Source organism: Lepidothrix coronata, unplaced genomic scaffold (assembly GCF_001604755.1).
Source record: "Lepidothrix coronata isolate B3197 unplaced genomic scaffold, Lepidothrix_coronata-1.0 Scaffold49, whole genome shotgun sequence".
In the NCBI taxonomy this organism is placed as follows: Eukaryota; Metazoa; Chordata; class Aves; order Passeriformes; family Pipridae; genus Lepidothrix; species Lepidothrix coronata.
The window spans coordinates 3,166,783-3,188,973 of record NW_016690229.1 but is presented as its reverse complement, the minus strand read 5'-3'; the positions used below and the strand labels follow the sequence as shown (position 1 = coordinate 3,188,973).

General features: G+C 40.0%; 1 protein-coding gene across 2 annotated transcripts in view; it reads right to left on the bottom strand.

The window, feature by feature from the left end:
• Positions 1-312: 312 nt before the first annotated feature.
• LOC108497553 (guanine nucleotide-binding protein G(s) subunit alpha) overlaps positions 313-22,191 on the bottom strand; it is a 52,612-nt gene continuing 30,733 nt past the window's right edge. Inside the window, exons 2-9 of one of the 2 annotated variants that reach the window (XM_017815254.1) lie at positions 12,292-12,296; positions 9,241-9,295; positions 8,826-8,899; positions 8,310-8,368; positions 6,556-6,676; positions 5,698-5,828; positions 5,117-5,184; positions 313-4,205 (exon numbers count right to left, since the gene is read on the bottom strand). In XM_017815254.1, coding sequence (XP_017670743.1) covers positions 4,059-4,205; positions 5,117-5,184; positions 5,698-5,828; positions 6,556-6,676; positions 8,310-8,367 — 525 coding nt within the window. In that variant the 5' untranslated portion in view covers position 8,368; positions 8,826-8,899; positions 9,241-9,295; positions 12,292-12,296 and the 3' untranslated portion in view covers positions 313-4,058. The remainder of the gene's footprint in view (positions 4,206-5,116; positions 5,185-5,697; positions 5,829-6,555; positions 6,677-8,309; positions 8,369-8,825; positions 8,900-9,240; positions 9,296-12,291; positions 12,297-22,191) is intronic. The other variant, XM_017815253.1, reaches the window with a different exon arrangement.

Here is a 22,191-nt window from a genome sequence, read left to right as displayed (position 1 = left end):
ATGAAGATAAGCCCTCAGGGCTCCTGTCTGACAGCTGATCCAGGATGCCTTCCTCTGCTTTTGCATCAAAGTCTGCTCCTAACAACTTACACAGCTCCACTTTCAGCCTTTAAGAGAGCAGTTTTTGACGCTTTCAGAGGCAGCTGAATCCCTTTTTAGTCTGTAGTGGCTTTGCCTCTCCACATTACTAAAAAAGAAAAAAACCTTCAGGAGTTATCACTACTCTCCTGCATCACATTGAATGTACATTCTGATGGAAAAAATTACTAAAAGTTCTTGGGTTGAAATAAGTTACTGCAAATGCACAGTAGCTGATTTTGAAACCACAACATCTCTACAATTTATTATTATTTTTACAAAATACCCAAAGTGATCAGACCATATTGTAGGTTACTGGCTTGCCGAAGGTTGTTTTAAAATCAAAACCATTTCTGAGTTACAGAAGTGCCAAAAACAATCTTGAACCAGGTTTGTTTGTTGGGTTTTTTTGTTGTTTTCTTTTTAAACCAACCCCCATCCAACAAAACAGTTGTATAACTTAAAACAGAAACAAGAGTTTGTGTTGGAAACTGTTTAAAAACCAACCCACCAAATCATGCTTGAGCAGAAGCCTTGTATGGCAAAGATTCAGCTTAGGGCAATTTAGTGCCAAGGTAGAGACCCTCCATAGGTTTACAATGGAAATACTGACACAACCTCAACTATAGTGATGCAAATGTGCCCTAAAAACACTGTATTTGCTTTTATTAATAAAAGTGGTAGTGTTTACATTTGCAGGTATCTTACACTTCAGCATCACGATGAATACTGAGTAGAATGAGTTAAGTTTTGGCTGTAAGGTCAGAAGTTTCCAAACAGATGAATGAGACAGAAGTGACAGTCCTCAATCATGAAAACAAGAAGTTCAAATAAATAAATAAAACAAAACTAGGAAATATGGGTAAGCATTAGGTTGGAATGGTTCAATTAACTGCAAATTATGGCCACTAAATTAAAGACAGAAGAAAACACAGTTACTTATTAAATAGCAAGCATTAAAGCTTTATGGTTTTGTATTTAAAAAAAAAAAAAAGAAAAAAAGAAAAAGAAAGCTGTTAAAAATAAGACTTGCATTTACCAGGCCACCAAACTGCATGGACTAATAAAGAGACTAACAAAGGCAATACTGAGACATTAAGACACACACACACTCTGTACTTGTGCAACTCAACCATATTCAAAACAATTGCCTTTTTCCTCACTTAAGAAAAAAAAAAAAGCATCCCCTAAACATTTCTGTTCATATAAAGCTTTAGGTTTCTTAAACTGTTGCTGTCTTATATATATAGCTCATTGTTATTATGTATCCTCATTATCAGAGAAAGAAGCTTATTTTATTTTTTTAAATGGAGGTGCTTTGTTTCTCTCAGACAAGAGATTACATTCCTCACACCACTACAGGTTTTCTCCATGAATTTGGTGTTCACACCAACTCCTCCTAGGCTTAAAAACATAAGGGTTGGCACTGAAACAAAGATTTTGGCTCCTGTAACTAAAATTAAGGCTCACAATGAGTTTCCTTTCCACTACGTGTGTCCCGTTTTTCCCTAGTGGAAACGCCAGCCCTTAACCTACAGGCACTGGATACATTCTGAATTGGAAGGGCCTATTTTCAGTCATGTTCTCCTACAGTTCTACAAAGTTCAGGTGGCAACTGTCTAAACCTGTGAACAGGAAAGATCATTCTGAAAAGCCAAGTAACAACTGCAGCTCTAATTTTTAGACAATTCAGCGTCTTCTGGAAGATCACAAGTAATTTTGAGTTGAGATGGGACAGTAACTCCATCATGTCCCTGCTCCCTAACAAAGATGGACAAGGTGATTAATTTTAATTTAAGACTTTAGCCACAAAAGCAAATGAAAACTCACAATTCTGAACGGTTGCAGTTCTCAGCATTGAAAAGGCATCCGATACCTGAAGCAAATCTAGCTGCACATCACTGACCACACCCTCATTTTAATTTAAACTGGATCTCTTCCCAAAAAAAGAAAGCTAACACGGTCTCTTGGGTGGAGGGAAGGTAGTGTGAAAGGCAAAGAGGCAAGTATTTTGGTGTTTGTTTTTTGTTTCTTTTCCTTTTAAAGTCACTGCAGTAAGATCCAGATCGGTTTAGGGGTGTAAATGAAAAGGGAAGAGGGGTGTTTGAGTAATATAGGCTAACACTGTTCTAGATGTGTTATTACAGCTGTAATTTCTGACTCTGTACAAATTGTACACGTAGGTTTAGACACATGAAAAAGTAACACACTCACAGAGACATAAAACACCTAGGTATAAAATATAAAGCAGTGTAGTAGTTACTAAAATTACATGCTCTCTTATTGCTACAGTGATTTTTGCTCTTTTTTCTTTTTTACTGTACCACATGTTGTTCTAAGCATATAATTTGCATAAATTATTCAAGTTTAAGAAAAAATCCACACATCTTCACTTTAAGCTACTTATATAGTTAATATAAAACCAAAAAAAAAAAAAAAAGGTTCTAAAGTATCTCTTTATTAAAAGAGAAATAAAAATGTCGTTTGAAACTGGGATTCAGTGGCCAAATCCAAGGGCAGTGCACACCTTGTCATTCTGGGAGTCGTTGCCCACGCAGCGCAAGCCGAGGTTGGTGGGTATTTGGCCCAGTCTAGAGATGGTCACCAGACCTACATGATGCCCTACGTGTCTTGTTATTGTTCTGGTTTTTGTCTTTTAGCGAAAAAAAAAGGACTATGAATGACCAAAGACTAACATTTATAATTTGTAGCAAAATTTGGTTTATGTAGAAACAAGCCATGTTTTGCATTTGGATAGAGATTTAAATGAATTAAAGCTAAAAATTAAAAAGCACGATGCTGCAACATCTGGTCACTTGTTGAAGACCTCACTTTTAAAGTGGTTAAGTTTGCACAATTTGTACTTTTTTCTTTTTTTTTTCTTTTTTTTCCTTTTTTTTTTTTTTACTAAACAGTATTTTTCCTTCTTTTATAAACCAGAAAAACTAAACTACAGATAAATTTTCCCTACCTTGAGCTAATGCTGCAGATAGGGTTGACAAAGCTGTACAGCGCAATCAAACATACTTACATCTTAGCTCATTGTACAGGTACAGCCATAATCAAGGCACAAAGATCTTCTACAAGTTATTTTCAATAAAGTTGTACAAAATAATACATTTTACAGTCTGTACAAGAATAATAATCCAGCAGTAAAATAAAAAATGAGGGGAGGGAAGAAGAAAAAGAAGGGAAAGACTGTGAGGACTACAGTCCAGATAATGATTTTTAGAGCAGACGGGATCATCAGTGGACAAACTGAAAACAGTGTGTGGTTAAACTCTCTCTGCAATCACAGGCCATAACGCAGTTCGATTCATAAACGTCCATGGTTGTCTTTAGACCACCAAGACTGGTTTTAAAAATACCCTTCTGAAAGGTAGCAGTTGGTTTTTGCACTGTCTAGGTCTGTTGGAGAATTGTCAGTATTTCCGCCCAAAGCCACATTTACAGTCAGAGAACCAAACTCAAGGGTCTGTCTTCAAACTTGGTCTGTGACTTGGCACCTTCGTTACTCGGATGCAGTGAGTGATACAAAGTGGAGATCACGGGTTATAGGATTATGCCCACAACAGTGCTAAATTACCTAAGGTTTTTCTCTCCCCCAATTTTTGTTTTATCTTTTAATTTTTTTTTCATTCCCAATTCTTTCAGGTGCTCCACATTCAGGGCTTTTAATTAATTAGTTTTTATTTCTTTTTTTTTTTTTTTCCTTTTTTTGTTAATAACAGTGTTAGGGAATCCTCATGGAAATGGCCTTTTTTAAGTGTTAGGGGCCATCTCAAACTGTCCGAGGGGTACAGAAGCAAGCTTAGAAGTGCTGCTATTGTCCAGCAAGGAGAAAAAGTTGAGGGGTGCAAATCAATGGGAGATTCAAACAGTTCTCTTCCACCCTATGTGGGCAAGGGTGTTTTTTTTTTCTTTTTTTTTTGTTTTAATAAGGAATAAGGAGTCCAAAACACAGAAAAAAGTGCTCTCCATCACAACAACTCGTATTGGCGAAGGTGCATGCGCTGAATAATGTCCCGACAGTCATTGAAAACCCTCCGGATGTTCTCTGTGTCCACGGCACACGTGAAGTGAGGGTAGCAGTAGTGCCTTCCATCTCCACTTGCTGTGCTGATTCTCTGTGGAAAGTAAGAGAGAGATTTCAAATAAACGGGTTTAAAATAAAACTGACTGGGCAACCCCCCCACCACGTTCTCAAAACGCGGCCGAGCGGAGGCGAAGACGCCTCTGTGGGAGTTGTGTCTTCACAGGGTGGGACTAAGTGGTGAAACACCCACAACTTTTCACCCTCTCACCTAAACCATGAAATTTAAAACGAGTGAAATCACACAGTGAGAAGGTCACTGCAAACTGGGGAATTCCAGAGTGGAATGAGAGCTCAAAAAAGTGCCATTATTTTTACGCAGCTCTGGTGAATTTGGCAACACAACTCCTAGTCCATTCAGCCATGAGGAAAGTAGGATTTTGCCTCCCTATACAAGGCAATTCTATTTCTGCTTTACACTTACAGAAAACCTCTCTCAATATTTTATTTTGCTCCATTTTAAAATGAGTCCACAATTTGATTGCCAGGCTCACCATTATAAGTGATTGTAACAATATTTAAAAAAAACCCCATAATGTCTATTATAGCTTCAGCTAGCCAGTAATGGGAAAGATAATATGAAAAGAACATTAATATTTGACAGATGATGCGTCTTTTGATTAGTCTCTATCTTTGGAAATAATGCATGGAAGAAAAATCTGGCCCCATTAAAAAGAGCAGGATTTCATTCTTGATTCTATTTGAGGTTTCTTAATTCTCACCCATTCTTTTGCTATTTAATTAGGTACTGTGTCAACAAGCAAATATCCAAATAGCAGCTGAGAAACAGCAGAAAAAGCTCTTCAACATAACTGTTTTATGCAGTGTGGATGTTAAATATAAACAACACAAGAAGTGACAGCATTTTGCAATAGCAGAAAGTGCACAAGAGTTTAGGTTTGAGGAGAATCAGGTAAGAAATATCAAAAGAAAGGAAATACTTACAAGAAACTCGTCTCTAATAAAATACTTGGCCCTTGTAACTCTGGGATCCTCACCAGGCTCTGGTGTTGCTGATTAACAATAAAATAAGTATGTTATTAAAACAGATGTTTTATGGTAATAGCACCAAAAAATCTTAAACTTGTTCTGTTTTCTGCTCATGTCTGATAGAAATATACTTGGCAAAACTGACTGTGAGATAAGACAAACCATAACATTATTTAAAACAGCAAGATTTCAGGAGAACAAAGGAATATTACAGTACTAGTAATTTGGCAGGTAAGAGAAATGACCACAGGTAAAATTAGGGGGAATCCAAAGGACACATCAGTGCCAAAATGTCAGATTGTGGTCAACACCAAAGTCACAGGATCTGTCAGGATGAAATTATTAATATATTAAATGTGTAGAAGGCAGGATTCTCTTGTTATTAGTACCTAAAAGTTAACATTAAAGTTTGGCTGAAAGACAATGAAGTTTTCATCTACTTAAGAGTTTTCAAGTCTTAGCTGAAACTACCAGAAACATTACACACGTGATTAACAAAGAAATGATAAATTGTAAATAAAACTTAAAAATCTTACCATCATCTGGTGTAGTGTAGCGAGCAAATTCTGGAAAGTAGTCTTCAATTTTAGATTTCCCTGCCAAAACTTTCTCTGCTAGCAAATCTTGTTTATTCAGGAAAAGGATTACTGAAATGGTCCGTAGCCACCTGTGGAAAATGGGAACACTTGAGAAGGCACAGCCTGGATCAGACAGAAACTGAACCCAGGGCTGGAGACAAGAATGTGGCACACTGAGATAATTTTAAAAGGTTACTTTTAAACCTGAATCCTGAGGGTGTAATTCCAGGGGTGCACCCCCTGAGGTTGGTTTGTGCTGCTGATCCAAACCTATCACCCAGGGGAGCACATCCACTGCTCAGGGCACTGCTCTGTCACTGCTTTAATTACTTCAGCCATAAGGAATGACTGTTTACAAGTGAAAGGTAAGTGGAAGAGAGGAGAAAACAAAACGAGTGATGCAAAGGCAATCACTCCCCTCCTCCTGTGGGCAGACCAATCCCAGCAAGCTGGCTAACCTCCCCAAATCCCGTCTTTTGCCTCTTACTAACATAGTATGGATCATCCCTCCAGTCAGTTTGGGTCTGCCCACTCATGTCCCCTCCCAAACTACTGCACACCCCCAATGGATTCACTGCAGGGGCAGAATGAGGAACAGGGAAAGTCTTGATGTTCTGCAAACACTGCTCAGCAACAGCTACGAGATCAGTATGTTATCAGCATTGTTTGGGTAAAATCTAAACCACGGCACCGTATGAACTGTTACGGAGAAAACGAACCCTGTCCCAGCCAGGCCCAGGCACAAGTTGTGACTGTAGTGCAGGGCAGGATCAGCAATTTAAGTGATATGAGCAACAAAAACTTCAATTCACAGACCTGTTGTTCCAGATACTCTTGAAGAGGTTTAGTGCTTCTTGGAGCCGATTGGTCTGATTGTCCTCTCGTATAACCATGTTGTAGCTACTGCTCGCCACCACAAATATGATAGCAGTCACATCTAAACCAAGAAATATCCTTTGGTTAATACCAAACTTCAGGAGAAACATCCAGGAATCCCAAAGTTCTATAAGAAGCTGCTAGACTTCCAGCTCCATGTGGAGGACAGGCTGGGATGCTGCTGCTGGCAGCTTTCTAAGTACCACAAATCAAAAAAGAAAGTGAAGAGACCATGAAAGGCAGGCAAGGCAGGTCCCAGAACAGAAGCTGAAAGAATGACAGAAAATGTAGAAAAGGAAGGAACTGAAGCAAGAGAGACAAACTGAAGAAATCCAAGAGGAGAATTTCAAGAAGATTTAAAATGCGTAAAGAAAATCAGGAACAACTTGGAGCTTTCAGGAAAGGACAGGGAGGCCCTTGGGGGAAGACCTCAGGACAAACAGCACTGGTGATCTGTGTGAACAGTAATAATGACAGTTGAATTCATGGGGAATTGCTCCAGTCCCCTGTAGTGTGCTATACTTGGAGGTCTCTCTCTTTCCTGGGAGGTATTCCCAGGATCACAGAATCCCATCTCTGTGTTTCTGTGTGGCTGTGCTGCTCCAAACTCTTCACAATGACTGACTTCCAGGCTCATCTACCTCAGGCATCAGCAGCAGAAGAGATGAGTCAGACCATGAGGTAACAGGAAGAGGAAGGAGCAGAGGTAAAACCCAAACAAATCTGTTATTAATAGCACAGGAGAAAATAGTGCACAGTAGTTCCACACATACACACAGTGTTCAGGTGATACTTTGAGAGTAACTGCAGCAATATACCATGAATTCCAAGTTGCATTCTACTTTGTTTGTTCTGTAAGATCTCAACGCAACTTTTCTACAAAAAGATGGACTTCTGCATAATTTCATCAATATTTTGTCCAAACAACAAAGGAGAAAAAAAATCCACCACCTCTAGCTTCCAGGAAGCATTTGGAGAAAGGTTTCACATCTAAACAGAGATACAGAGTAAAAAACAGCTGCAGTGAAGGTACCTGTCACACCTTCAGGCCAGACACAGAACTACCTAATTTCAACTGTGTGGGAGTTCAAAACACTGTCACCTGAACTAAACTGATGGGGACACTGGTGTTGAGAGACTCCAGATCTTAGCATATGTGACACCAGGTCTAACCAGACAGATCTTCTCTACAGTCTCACTCTGCATTACTGGGTCAGTGCTGATTTGGAAAGAAGCACCATGACATAGCCATGTGGCTGCAATTATATGCCAAAATGTGATATTCTGATTTTATGCATATAATAACGATCCTGTAGTTCTGTATTTTGCACAGGTACATACATATGTAAACCTTCATATGGAAGACAGAATATAGTTGGAATTTATACTCACATAGCTGGCAAATAATGCACTAAGCCATCACCAAAAAAAACCCTAATTAAATGAAGAGAGGGAAACCAAAGAAAATGGACAAGCTTAAGTTATCAAACTTTAACTCCTCTCCCTCAAGATGTTCTATGCAGTTACAGAAGTGCACATGTCAAAAAAAATTCCAACCCATGCAACTGTTGAGGTAACTCCTTATCAAGCTACATTGAAAAGATGGTGGCTTTCCCAGAGTGAGAAAATGCAGACTGGGCATTACAACCTTGCAGAGAACTGTTTTACAAAGCAAACAGAAATTCTGATCCTACCATTGAAACACTGGATCCATTTCCGGCGTTCATCTCGTTGCCCTCCAACATCAAACATACTGGGAAAAAAAAACATAAATCCAGTCAGGATACACTTTGCGTTGGGATTTTTTGTTTGTTTGTGTCTTTATTTTTGTTTTCTCTCTCTGAACTCAAACAGAAAAGGTAAGAAATTTTAGGACTTCTGTGTCATAGAAGGAATCAAGGATGACGAGAACCTGAACAGGTAAGAGTCCACCAACGTATGCACACAGAGGTAGTGGATTTAAACCCTTCTGTTCTTTGCAATTTAAAATAAAAACAGAAAATTGCACACCAATTTGCCTTTCCTTTTCAAGCCAGACTACTAAATCAAAAAATCAAAACATACTCGCTTTCTACTAAATATCAACTTCAGAAACACGGAAGTCTCAATGACTCTGTAGGCTCTCCTCCAATTTACCCTGGTATTTGTCTGTGTTGTATTAACAAAATAAAAAAAACCCAAAAATAGAAAGAAAAAATAAGGATACTTACTGAAAATTTACTTTATCCACCTGAAACTTGGTTTCAAAAATTCCTGATGTCAAAACTCTGCATCTGAGAAGATCCTACAGCATAAAGGGAAAGTCACTGATTCAACACAGATATTTTGTAATTTTTTAATGGAAATAAACCCCTTTTATTCCATGCTGATAGTGGATGCTGTACTGCAAAACCAGGGACAGCATTTGAGTGTGACAAAGAATGTGATGTAAGTCTTGTAAGTCAGATTTCACAGGGATTTCTGCGTATAAACATAATCCAAACGACAAAGTAATTTTTACTGGAACACTAAGTATACACAGTGCATGGCAACACCTGTGTTAGTGCCACAAATGGAAATTATAAAATGAGGCAGTTGTCCCCAAAGCCGGGGGGGGAAGATAAATGGTGTAATTTCTTAACATACCTGGTCAGACGGGGTGTACTCATTCTGTTTGACTATGTCAATCTTGTCTAGAAAACTGGGGAGAGGAAAGAAAAGGAGAAACTGTCATTCTCAAATTAGACAAACTACCCAATGCTTTAGTGACAGACAGTTGTCAGGTAAGTTTCAGTGTATTTTAATGCTCTCAGACTCCCAAAATGCTAAAAAATCATACACTGAAATTGCTCAATTTGGGTCACTGGTCGTGCTTTCCCAGCACAAGCCAGCAGAGGGCCGAGTCCAGTTTAATTAATCCATCTGGGAATCTCACTCCAGCCCCTCCCGCCGGCTCCCTCCGCCACAAACATACCAGGAGTTTAATTTAGGTCATTTATTCATATAAATCCTACACTATAACCTGCTACTGCTAACGGTAAGGCAATGACTCAGGTAAATTGCCTACGTGTAGTTTTCCTGAAAGAAAAACAACTATTTTTAAACAACTTATCATCACTATAATTCTTAAAACAAATGAAATCCCGAAACCAATTTCAGCACAAGTTCAGTTAAGTGCGAGGGAATACTGATTTTTCTGTCAATTCTGTATCAGTGTTTCAGTTTATTGTCTGGAGCAGCAGCAGTAGTAGGCTAAATGAGTATTCAGAGAGATATTTCATTCAAATTCATTAGGTATTACGTGAAGAGGATACCCTGGAGTCTTTTAAATTTTTTTACCAATTAACTGTAACCTCCTAATTATCTTTCACTTCAACTCAAAGAGCAAAAATCTCAAGGAAGCAACTTGTTAACTCTGTTTTATTGTGGTGTTATTACAAGACTCGAAGATGTGGCAAAGCAGCAGCCTGGGATGCAGATTTTATGGTGTTTGCCCCCCAGTCCCACTGTCCAACACCAGGCACTCGGCAGGGATACAAAGTGCTCAGCCACCTTCCACCTCAGCAATGCCTTTACCCATCACATTAATGATTAATCAGTCTTTAAAACAATATACTTCAAGTTCCCTTTGAAATTCCTTTGCAGGAATCGTTTTCTCTCTGAAGCAGAAATCACAAAGGAAATGTGAATTTTCCCTTCTCTCAGTGCGCATTAACTGCAGTTACAGGCAACAATTCCAAGGGGGAAAAGGGAGCCACGTCCCAGATTCATGAATCAAAAACCCAACCCCCAGTAACACCAGCACAGGTCTCAGCCCCCAGTTCCAGCCCCCTCTGCCCAACTGATTTCCTAAAACACCTAAGGAGGAGCAGGGGAAGTGGGGGAAAATAATTGTATATTTTAACAACAGCTTCAGTGTAATGTCCTTTTCACCAGGAACTAGATGATCTTGCTTCAGAGACACATGAAAAGTAATTTTTCTTTACTCTGAATTACAGAATTTTAAACACATCAAAACATATCTTAATAAGCACTCTACAAAAACCACGAGACGAAGTGCAAAGATCCATTTCCATCATGCAACGTGACACGGGGACAGACACACAAGGATAAAACGATGACAAACTGTGCCCTGCAATTTGCAAGCGGGATTTTTTTTCCTCATCTATTCCAGGCTGTTAAGTAATTTAATTTTTTTCTTTTTTTTTTTAATCCAAAGGGAAGAAATAAAACTCTTTGTTCAGTACACAGAGGATGTTAAATACAACAACCATGAGCTCCAACCAGCACGTGTTTCCACCCCATACTCTCCCCTAAGAGCACAGTTTCAGAATCACGTGGCAATTTCACAAGTTGGAGGATGCTTGAAAAATGTTCTGAACAGAACATGTTCATCAGGATATACAAAGGTGATTACTGCAATGAGCCAGCCTTTCTGTATGAATTTATCCAAGCATAACATTTTCTGCTGGGTTCTACAAGAGGTGAATTTTTGGGTTTGTTTTGGGTTTGGGGGTTTTTTTTTGCTTTGTTTTGTTTTATTTTTAAACACTCTGCTAATCAGCTTAATGGATTTTGGAAACTGAAAATTAGAAAATAACAACAAGATATTGCTAAAACCTGGAACTGAAAGTACAAACCTCTTACTGTTGTTTATGCAGACTATTTTTAGGCCTATGATTTCCTTGAAAAACATCAGCCACATAGGAGCAGCAGTACTGTACTTGAGATGAATTCCAACAGCAATGTTCATGCCAGGTAAAACAAGTTCGGATGGAATAAACATTTCTTCTTCCCCCCAAAACAAGTTCCAACATTCAGTAACATCTGATACTCGTAACAATACTCGTTGGAGAAGGAAGTCTTTCACTGTGTGATAGTTACCAGAAAACCCACCCTGCTTCCAGTGGCATTTTAGGGAAAATGGAGCAAAGCGATATGTTAAATAAAGATTTCCTCCTCTCCGTGTGCCTGCTCATAGAAGCCCGTCCTTTAGAAAGGGCTAAAGACATTAAAAACCAGTTTGATTTTTTGCTCAGATGTAAAGAAAGGGGATTATTCTTTCAGCTGGTCAGTGGAAAAATAAATGTATCTATAAGGAGAAAAGAGGAAGAGAAATTTGATCCAGTCTGATACACCTAAAATAAGGAGCAACAGCGGGAGTTCAGAAAAGATCAATACACTGTGTTCAGAGACTTCTCAGTCAATGTGAGTCAAGACCAAACAATTTATCCAGTAAATTAAACTAATAATCCAGTCAGATGAGAACAAAGCCTAATTCAAAATAAACACAAATTCACCATCATTAATTTCTATTTTTAATTCTTGCTATGCTCTACCCAAAACACAAGTGAGGCCACTTGAGTACAACTCTGTGTGCAGAACTCACTGCTGTGAGAGATTGTTCTAAGCCTGCTGGAGAAGTGCCACCATCTACTGTGTCAGCAGTGAACTTACAGGGAGAAAGAGAAGTGACCTTGGTGAAATAATTCAAATAAAACTGTCAAACCACGAAACCAAATTTTATACTGCGAGCAAGTCTTGCACCGAGTTACAGAGTCAGTTTTTTGCCTCTGTAAAATTTTCCCAGAGATTATATGGAAAAGCTATTTTCCAGAAAGCAAATAATTCATTCAGCATCGCTGCCAATTCTCACTTAGGGCCAGATTCTGGACATGACTAAATAACAGGATCAGCTACTGCTCTGCAAATACTGTCACGTAGTATGAGGCACTTTTGCCTGTGTTATAAAACATCAATCCTACTATGACACATGCTAACAAAAAAAAAAAATAAAAAGAAGACTTTAAGTTATTTGTAGTCAGCAACACTGAGAAGCAGCATCTCTAGGATAAGCAGTAAATGTGTGTCTGAGATAGTAAAATGAAAGGTATTAATAAAAAATTAAAACTATCTGAAATAAAAAACGTGCTTTGAGTCGCTTTATTTTAGCTTAGGGAAGGAAAAACACACCTGAAAGTTTTTAAACAGATCTTTGGGACAAATAAAGTGTCTTTAATTTTAAGGGTGCACTGAGGAGACAGATTCAAAGAGAGAGATACACAGAAGCTTTCCTTGGCTCCTGCAGGTCAAAATAATTAAGTCATACATGTATCCCCATTTCTTTCCAAATTTTTACAAAGCTTATTATGTCAAAACCACGTTCCAATTTCACATCAAGATATACGCTAGTACCTGATTTATTCTGGAGTTTTTTCATACAGAGAGAGTTGCTTTATCCCTGTGTGGGGGGAATTTCCTGAATGAACAGTGCTGCTGCCAGACAAAGAGCTGCAGCCTGCGCTTGCTTTCCCTCCTGGAAAGGTGTGCAACACACGGAACCTTCCACCTCAGAACCAGCACAACTCCACCGTTCGGGGAAGCCCGGGAGGGGGAACTCACACTGCCTTTCCTCGAGCATTTCCTGACAGCCTTTTCAATAAACAGTAACTGAAATCTTACTCCCTGTGATCTGACGAAACGGTTGGCAGACAAGGATTATTTTTTTTTTTTTTTGCTTTGTGAAGAAGAGCTTTTGTTTTCAGTCTAGAACAACACTGGAAAGGTCTCTTCAAACTGACAACACACCTATATTTGAAGAGCTTTATTTCCATCAGGTTTTTTTTTCTGGTCGAGTCATAACTTGAATTTGTATCCAAAATGTCTCTGTTAAAAGACACACTGAGATCTCATCTTCTGTGTCAATAAGACAAATCAAGAAATCAAAATTTCAACCCCAACTAAAGACAGTATTTGTTCATAAACCTCAACAGTAGTACTAGATCTCCGAATTTGTGAAGTTTCTTGCCTCTGAAGGCCTCCAGGTATTTCACAGACAGTAAATCACACTCCCAACTCCTGCCTGCCTTCATTCAGGCTGCGTTTCCTGCCTCCACCATCGCACCCGAAACGCACACCTTGCAATAACCCTGCTTTAAAGGCAGGCACTCAGGGAGCGACTTAATTGCCCAGAGTCCCTTGAGTCAGTGGAAATTTTCATTTCCACTGAGTCATGTGTTTCTACCAAGATATTACTAAGAAACCACCAGAATATTACTAAGAATTATCAAGATTTCACTAAGAATTACAGTTGCACTTACCCTGATTGCCTCTAAAAAAGTCTTTCCAATTCAAGTTTCTATGTCCAGAAAGAAACTAATATTTGTTTACTGATCTCCCTAAAGACCAAACTGTGCCAATGCCCAAGAGATTTTTATTTATTTATCTATACCTTATCAGGACTACAAAACTAACACAACTCTCCCTAAAGTAGTTTTAAGCTGAAATTTAACTGAACATTATAAACATGAGTGTACTTTTTATTTTTCAGAACAGATCACGTTTTACTTCTACTTTACTTCCTTTTTAGTCCTTGCCATAATCCTTTATGTTATTCAGCAACAGCTTTTTAAAAGCTCAGCAGTTAACTATTTGATAAATTCTGTCTTCAGCTATGCTGTTAGTATTTATGGTATCCTGCAAACATGGACTATGTGAAACCAAACTTGTCAGGTTTTTCTTCAAAATTAAGTTAAAAATTAAAACTGGCACATCAGTAGTTTTTTGTTTGTTTCTTTTTTAAAGATATACTGATATTTTCTGTTATTTGGCCACTGAAGACATGCCACAAACACGTTACTGGGCAATTAAAATTGTTCAGAAAGGCACAGCTCTTTTATTCTTTTCTAAACAAAACTAGATGGAGAAAATAAATGCCATCAAAACCTTTGCAATTACTGTAACTACTTCACAATTAGGAAAGAAAAAAAAAAAAGCCTTTAGGGACGGGCACATAGGGACAGTACTGTAAGAGTATTATTGGTACAATTAGGAGAGAACTACATTGCATTTAAAAACATCTCAGATACGATGTTCCTGTAAGGAAATTCTGCACGTCATTCCTCAAACATAAGGATCCCATTCTAAAGCAGATTTATACTGGAAATGAACCTCGAAATGTAGTACAAGACGTAAAAAGAAGCAAACTGAAAGACAACTCTTCGGAAATCTGTCCCAAGAAGCTGCAAATGTATTCTTGGTTTCCAATTCCAAGTCAAGGGGTTATTATAATTTCTTTATCAAAGCAGCAAGTCACATAAAAAGATTTACAAACAGTTTAAAGCTCAGAATTTAATTATAGATGGTATTAATGCGTACATATCGCAGAAAAGTGATTCTGAGAGCGGCCCCAGCTGTAATTCCAGAAGAACCTCGAGCATTCCAGCCACTTGGAGGCGGAGGGGCACCATGGGTCTAATTTTGAAGCAAATAATGAGAAAGCTGAAAAGTATGACTCCATATATTTGGAATCATCTTGTGGTAATCAAGGTTACAGTTCCTTATATGGCGCGGAGAACATGAAGCACACACAAAAAATAGATTATTAGAAGTGGGGGGTATAAAAAACTGTGACTATCGCAAAAAAAAGCCACGACCCGCTCAGCAAAGCCCCCTTAACTTTTGTGCCTCCACGAAGCTCCAACCTTGCCCTAAAATCGAGGCTGGTTACGCGCCCGGCTTCCCAAACTGCCTAATTAAAACAGCGTAATCCGCCGGGAGGCATGAATGAATCGGAGACAAACCCAGCAGAAGGCAAAGCAGCCCTCCAAAAACTGCCAGCCATCGAAAAGGGAAATGGGGAAAAGGTAGGAGAAGGAGAAAAATCTATTTAAAGAGGTTGTAGTTGTCTCCTTCCCCCCACCCCCCCTCTCTGCCTGTCTAAAGTTAGTCTGGCTTAGAGGATGCACTAACTTTCCCAATCAGTTTTACATTACAGCACAAGTCCAGAAATAGCTCCCAGCCGCCTTGGCCTCTAGCACGGTTGCCATGACAATGGAACCACAGGGCTATAAATAGCTCATCAGCACCAAATCTTGTGAGACACATCTGGAATGGGGCCAGCCCAGCCCCGGCCTGACAAATAAAAATAGGCACAGGCAGTTTCAAAGGCTGGAAAGGTACAATGTGGCTGGGGCCGTGCGGAGCGGCGGGCAGGGAAACGGGTTTGATTGCTTGTTAGCACGAGATTTATTTGATAGGAGATTGGGAGAGGTATAAAAGTCACTTTATTGCATGCTAAACAGCCAGCCTTTCTCTAAGGTCTATTTTTCTTTCTTTCTCCCCCCGTTCTGCAGCACAACCATCCCGCTTTTGAAACTCTAACAATGCGGCCTTTTGCCCAGGAGACCATTAAAATAAGGGAAAACAGAAGGAAAGAAAAGAGATCTTCAAAATTCCCCCCCCCCAACTATTTCTGTACATTTTTGGCTCAAGTGTACTGAAGTGCTCCTGCGGGTCTGACAGGCATCCTGGCCGGGATCCTGCACGGGCCGGAGCGCTCTGCTCCGGTTAAATCAGTCACGGGCTGATCGGTGCCTCCAGGAGCCTGGAGCGGGACGTGGTTCCCAAACCCTGTGCCAGGCTGGAGCCATGGCTGCTCAGCCTCAGCATCATCCCCTGGACCCTCACCAGGGACTCTGTGGGCTGTGCCGAGGGTACAAACCAGCTGTGTCTGCAGCCCAGGGCGGCCCTGAGCCGAGCCTTCCGACTTGGGGGGCAGATCTGGAGTCACGGCACAACCCATCCCACTTCCAAATGGCTCCACTTGACAAAACCGCCTCTGGAGCGAGCATTTTCTTCCACTTAGTGGGTGAGAAAATGTTGTATTTTTAGCACAGACTCTTGATCAACCCATTCAATTACATCCAAATTATCTGTGTGGGAACAGAATGTTATGTCAAAAATGTTATTCAGTGTATTTGTCAATATTACCCAACAGAAGACATTTGTATAATCAGGAGATTCAATATTTTCTACAGCACAGGAAAGCAGCAGTGCAGGAATCAGACTGAAGTCGTGAGGCTTTGTTATTTCAGACACACTGGAAGTAGTAGTCAGTGTGACACAACACAGAGAACACCACTCTCAAAATATAAAATCTTAGTTGCTCTATCAAAAACCAATACAGACTACAGATGGTGATCAAAAAAACTGCAACTATAATAAGCATTAAGCCCCAGTAAAATATCTTCCATCTGCCATAAAGGCACCGTGCACGCGCTCCACGCAAACTGCACCATCAGCCCACAGGATTCCTTTAGGTCCCTACATGGATATTTTCATTTCTAAAAATTGTAGAGTAACTTCCACCCAGGCTTAAAGCTGTATGTAAACTTCCCTCCTCTTCCCTCTGCCTTTTACCACATCCAGTTTGCTCCCCTGCCATCTGAACAACGAATGCTTCAGAAACAGCAGTTCTCACAGAAGTATTCTGGATAATGTTCTTTATAACATGCAATGCAGGATTTATTGTTTTTTATAAAGATACTCCAAGTTAGTTTAAGAGCCTATTCCCAACTGGAACTTTTGAGTTAAATTATGTAAAGAAAGAACTACATATATTTTTTTCTTCCTTAAGAAAGCAATTCATACATTACTACGAGATCGCCCCTTCTGGCTCATATAATGGACAAACTTTGTCTGGGAGGAAGATGAGAAGGAGAGGGCTGTAGAGCAGCAAACACTACATGAGGTAACCCAAACATAGCCAATATTCCAGTGCATTGCTGGAAGGACCTCCATGGCACCCCAGGATACCTACCAGTTCCCCTCTGCCATTGACTCTTCACCTTGACTGGATGCTGCTTATGGATCCCTCCTCCTCCAGTGATGGCTTTGGAGGGGTATCCCCCCCCTAAGGAGATCATCTGTGCTCCTTTACCCTGACCAAGGCCACAGCTCACCCCAAACTCTACATCCCAAGCCCCGTTCCCAGCTCCCACATGAAACTGTTCTGCACAGCTTCCCCCACTGAGAACCAACACAACCCCAAGCACCCGAGGCTGCTGCAGCTGCCTTCACTTCTACTTTGCAAACCTGTAGGAAGGTGTTTTCACGCTCTCACAACCACCAAACCAGACTGACTAAACCCAACTCCCCCCGCGTGGCCCCGAGGCTCCCCCGCCACACAAGCCCGTATATGTCAAATAACCTCGGAGCAGCCCCTCACCCCACCCCACATTACTTCAGCTGCTCCGAGGCCAAGGCTGGGAACAGAAATGAAAGGTAACGGTATGGATGAGATCACTACACCAGGATCTGATCCCAGGGCAAGCCTGGGGCGGGAACATGAGGTGAGGGAGTGGGAAGGAACATGGTGAAATCCCCATTAACTTTTTTTTCTTTTAACAAGGCTGTGAAAGAAGACAAAAACCATGGGAAAAGGCGAAGCAATTAAATGTTTGCACAAAAAAACTTCCCACTTCGCTTTGCTTTCCGTCCCTCTTCTCCAACTTTTCTTCCTGAATTTTGGAGGGCTGAAAACACCAGACTAAGATCTAACTGAAGAGCCTGTTTCTTGCAAAACACTATCAAAGTTGCTTTAGATATGGAGTATTTTATCTTTTCTACACTTTAAAGGAATTTTGCTTGCCTGCTTTCATTTTTACCTATCCTTATTTCTCTTCTTCCTGATGCTGGAAATGGTTTTAACCTCCTGTGACTCTCGAAGACCCTATTAACTTCCAGATACTCCATCAAGTTTGGTACCTTTTCCAGTTATTTCAGCAAAAGCTTTGCACACTAAAGACTACAATTTTTAATTTTATGCAAGGATTTAAAAGCTGTAGTACTTAATTGTAAGAAAATAATAAACTGTCGCCATGGTATTTACTATCTATAAAACCATCAAGCTGGACCAGTGACAACTCCGGTGTGGCTGACTTCAACTTCTCTCCCAACTGCTCCCCATAAATACTCATATTTTTAATGTAATTTTTGTCATGCCTGTCTTCTGAAAGGTGGGAAAAGGTCTGTATCTATGAACAAACTCAGGGATTTTTGTTTTAAGCCTTTTTTAATTAAGTCCCAGACCTTATACATAGCAAAGAAACCAACACAACTGCATCACTCCTGTGCTCTGTGGGGACTGAACTTGGAGAGAAACTTTAAATTTAATAATTTTTCACAATCTAATCTAATTTAAGTCCAGTACATGCAATAGGGATCTTCTCAGACAGGTTTAAGAATATTTGTCACTAACTCAGACTAAGGAGCCTGTTAAAGTGAAGTCATTTATGCAAAGTTCTATATGAGTAATTTTTAATGAAATTAAAGAGTGCCTCTACAGAATATAAAGTTGTTTGAAATCCCCCCATATTTGATTTCAAATCAGGAAATTAAAGCTTCCTTCAATTCCAGATGTAATTTTTAATATAAAACAACCTATGCATGTTATAAGTATACTCTAGGCTGCTCTGAGCAATTAAAACAGGTGAACCTAATGGGATATCCTTTCATTGTGTTTCAACAAAATATTTTTATGAACCTTGTCCTCATGGTCTGTAGCTCCCTCCAGTGCCATCAAATCAGTAGATTTGTTTTCAGTTGATAAAGATCATCACATATGTATTATTATCACAGAATTGTCATCTTTAACAATAATAAAAAATTATGTTAATAATTTAAAATACTAATAAAAGGGCCTTCAGATGATAAAAGAATTAATAAACTAATGCTTCATACTAGTTTCTGTAACTTGAAGGAACAAACTAATCTGTAAAACCAGATAAAATAAGGGTTCAGACATTCCCACATTTTTCAGCTTGTGTGTGGCTTGTAAACCTAAACCTAAACACAGAGAACACAGAACCAGGCACTTCCCCAGCTGCTTTTGGAAAAATGGGCAACACTGTTTGTAACAGAAATTTTAGGGACAGAGGCAGGCGGAGCTGACATGATCCCACGTGACAGAAAGGAATTTTGAACCCAAGACGGAGTTTCCGCAGGAACTAGGGAAGCAGTGATAGCTCAGGGAAGGAATCAGGCCCCAGATGAGCCCAAAACAATGGGAAGACAAACTGCTGCAGGGTTCTGAGCAGGGTGGTGAGGGAGGACTGCACTGCCCTATTTAAATACACTTGTAGGGAGATCTCCAGCAAAACAGTTCCCATGTATTTAACGTGCGAGAACAGAAATCCAGCGCTGGAGTTTTGCCTACTTAGGCACCATCCCAGCTGAGATTTGTGTTTTAGGGAGGTAGGTTCTTTAGCAAAAAGGCAGTAATTTTGACTCTGATCCTGCTCACAGGAGGCTCAAATGTTTAATTTATTTCCCGTGACACTCGGGACTGGAACTGCAGTTGGTGACTTCAGAGAGCTACCTGTCAATACCTGCTCGGGGCTGACAGTTCCAACAACTCACAGCAGCTCACGTTTCAGCTTTTGCTTTTCTCAGAGGAATTCATCTTTCTCCCCTCCTTCTTTTTTAAACATTCTTCTTTCAACTCAGCAAAAACAACTCCAGGCCTCTGTAGAGCAGACACACAACCTGGAATACAACTGAAAGCATCTGTAAAGAGCACACCTCTCTTTCAGAAGTGAGGTGTAAAGTTATTCTTCTTTTTTTTTTCTCAAAAGCAATTTAATAGCAGGTATACTCAAAAAAATCATTTTAAACCAAGCAAATGATACAGAGCTGCAATAGCAATTTCATACTGTGAATTTTGAGCAGGGCAGTGACACTGATCTCTGGCTACTATAAAAAGCATTGCCTGCAAATATCTGGTTCTGTGTTCTTTTGCCATACAACAAAACAGAGAAGTCAAAATGAAGTGCTTGTCTCTCCCTGGTACAAGTTACATTCAGGCAGATAAAAGGAGCAAGAAATCAAGCTCGAAGCCAAAATCAAAGACAAACAATAAAGGTGACCACACTACTTCTGTGGGAAAGCCACTCACAGGAGTGACCACGGTTCTGGAATAGTGCAGCCCTCTTTTATTCTCCATGAAAAACCTGTCAGTCATCCAGTCTCATGGTTTTGCTCTTGGCTTAGAGTTTTGCTACTCTTAAAAGGAAAATCTAATACAGACCCTCCACTTCTGCTTACTCATGTATTTGTGATAACACCAATACACAGCCCCTGACTACGGAATATCTCCCCAAACTGCATTTGAGTATTTAGTGCTTTTAAGCCTGCAATTAAAACAGACAACTGACAGAATAATGTGGCTTTACAAAGGCTCACAAACAGCCCCAAATTAACATGGGACATGCCATGCCATTTTAGAATCTTTTAAATAAAATATTTTGGCCCTTCCCCCTCTCTTCCCCACTGACCTGCTAACTCGACTCAATTCATTCTGAAGCTGAATTCTAATCTTTATAAAAATATGAACTTTAAATCTCATCTCTCAAAACACACACCTGGCTATTAAAACCCTTAAAAACAGTATTAAAAGCTCCAATCATTCAAATGCCTGTAAAACAGACAGTAGGATACACTTTGTATTTACAAAACGCATTTTAACATTTGCAAAATGTGTTTTCTAACGCGGGCTTTTCTGAGCTGTGTGCTTTTAAGACTGAAGTGACAGAGAATTTAGAATGAAGTGTGCACAGGAAAAGTAAAATCCCTGACAAGGCACAAGCTCTGCCTGTTTCCTCCCTCAGCCCGGCTGGTTTCGGCACAGGGAGGTTTTCCATGGCAGCCTCTGACTCACAGAGGAACAGTCAGGTGCTGCAAAACATGGAACTGAGACAGGACTGGAGTGATGTGTGTGGGTGAGGGTTGGGCATGTGGGAGAAAAAGTTGGGAGGCGAGGGGAAATTTCGGGAGGACTTTTAAAATCCCTTATTCTCTAATTAGCTTGTATTGTAACATTCCAATGTTAAAATGAGGAAGTTGTAAGTCAGCTGTTTCAGGTGGAATTAGTTCCTTTAAACTAGCTTTATTGACTATGTTTATTACCTATATAAAAGTGTTGCAATTACCTAAACAATTATTAAATGTATTATTCATAGAACATCATTATTTCAGCATTACAACTCTAAAAGCCCTCAGCAGCAGAAGGGACAGATCTATCTTGAAATGGAACATTATACTCAGAAGAATATTAAGATTCAGGGGGTACTGGAGGTGACACATATGCAGTCTCAACATCCTCCTCCCTGGTTGCCTTGTTGGCAGACTTTCCAGAGGCCAAGGACCGGGAAAGTCTTCTCCCACAGCCCCATCCCTCTTTCCTGACACAGGTTTCTGCTCCCAGGCACTGCCAGAGCCTTGACCACAAACCACCTTTCTACCTCTATGCTGAGCTATGCTGTAAAAAACTGCCAAATTTAAATTACTGCCACGTTCTCTGGAAACCTTAACTCCAGTCCCACCTTTCCTTATGGAAGAGAACAAATAAAGAAAGATTCTACACATCATGACTGTGAAATACAAAATGGTGCAGTGAGTTCTACCTGTGCAGGTGCCATGAAACAAACACCAAGAGGTGGGAGAGAATTTCATCTCAGTGGGCATTAATTCTGAAACTCCAGGGATACTGGTTTATGCTTCTTTGTTCTTGAAAAGGAAGTATCACAGAGCTATGAATAACAGCTCATTTTTTCACTACAAGTGGGTGGACTCCCCACCCCCTCACACTCAGTCTCAACCGGGCAGCATGGAATCCAAGGGAAGGAAAAGCCAAACTGAAGAGCCCAAGGTGTGCACTGAAATTCCAGAAAATCTCCAAATTCCATTGGATGATTAAAAGCCATTGGATTCCAGTAGAGGACATGCACATCTTGCCCATCTCTTTGTCTGCAGAGGGCA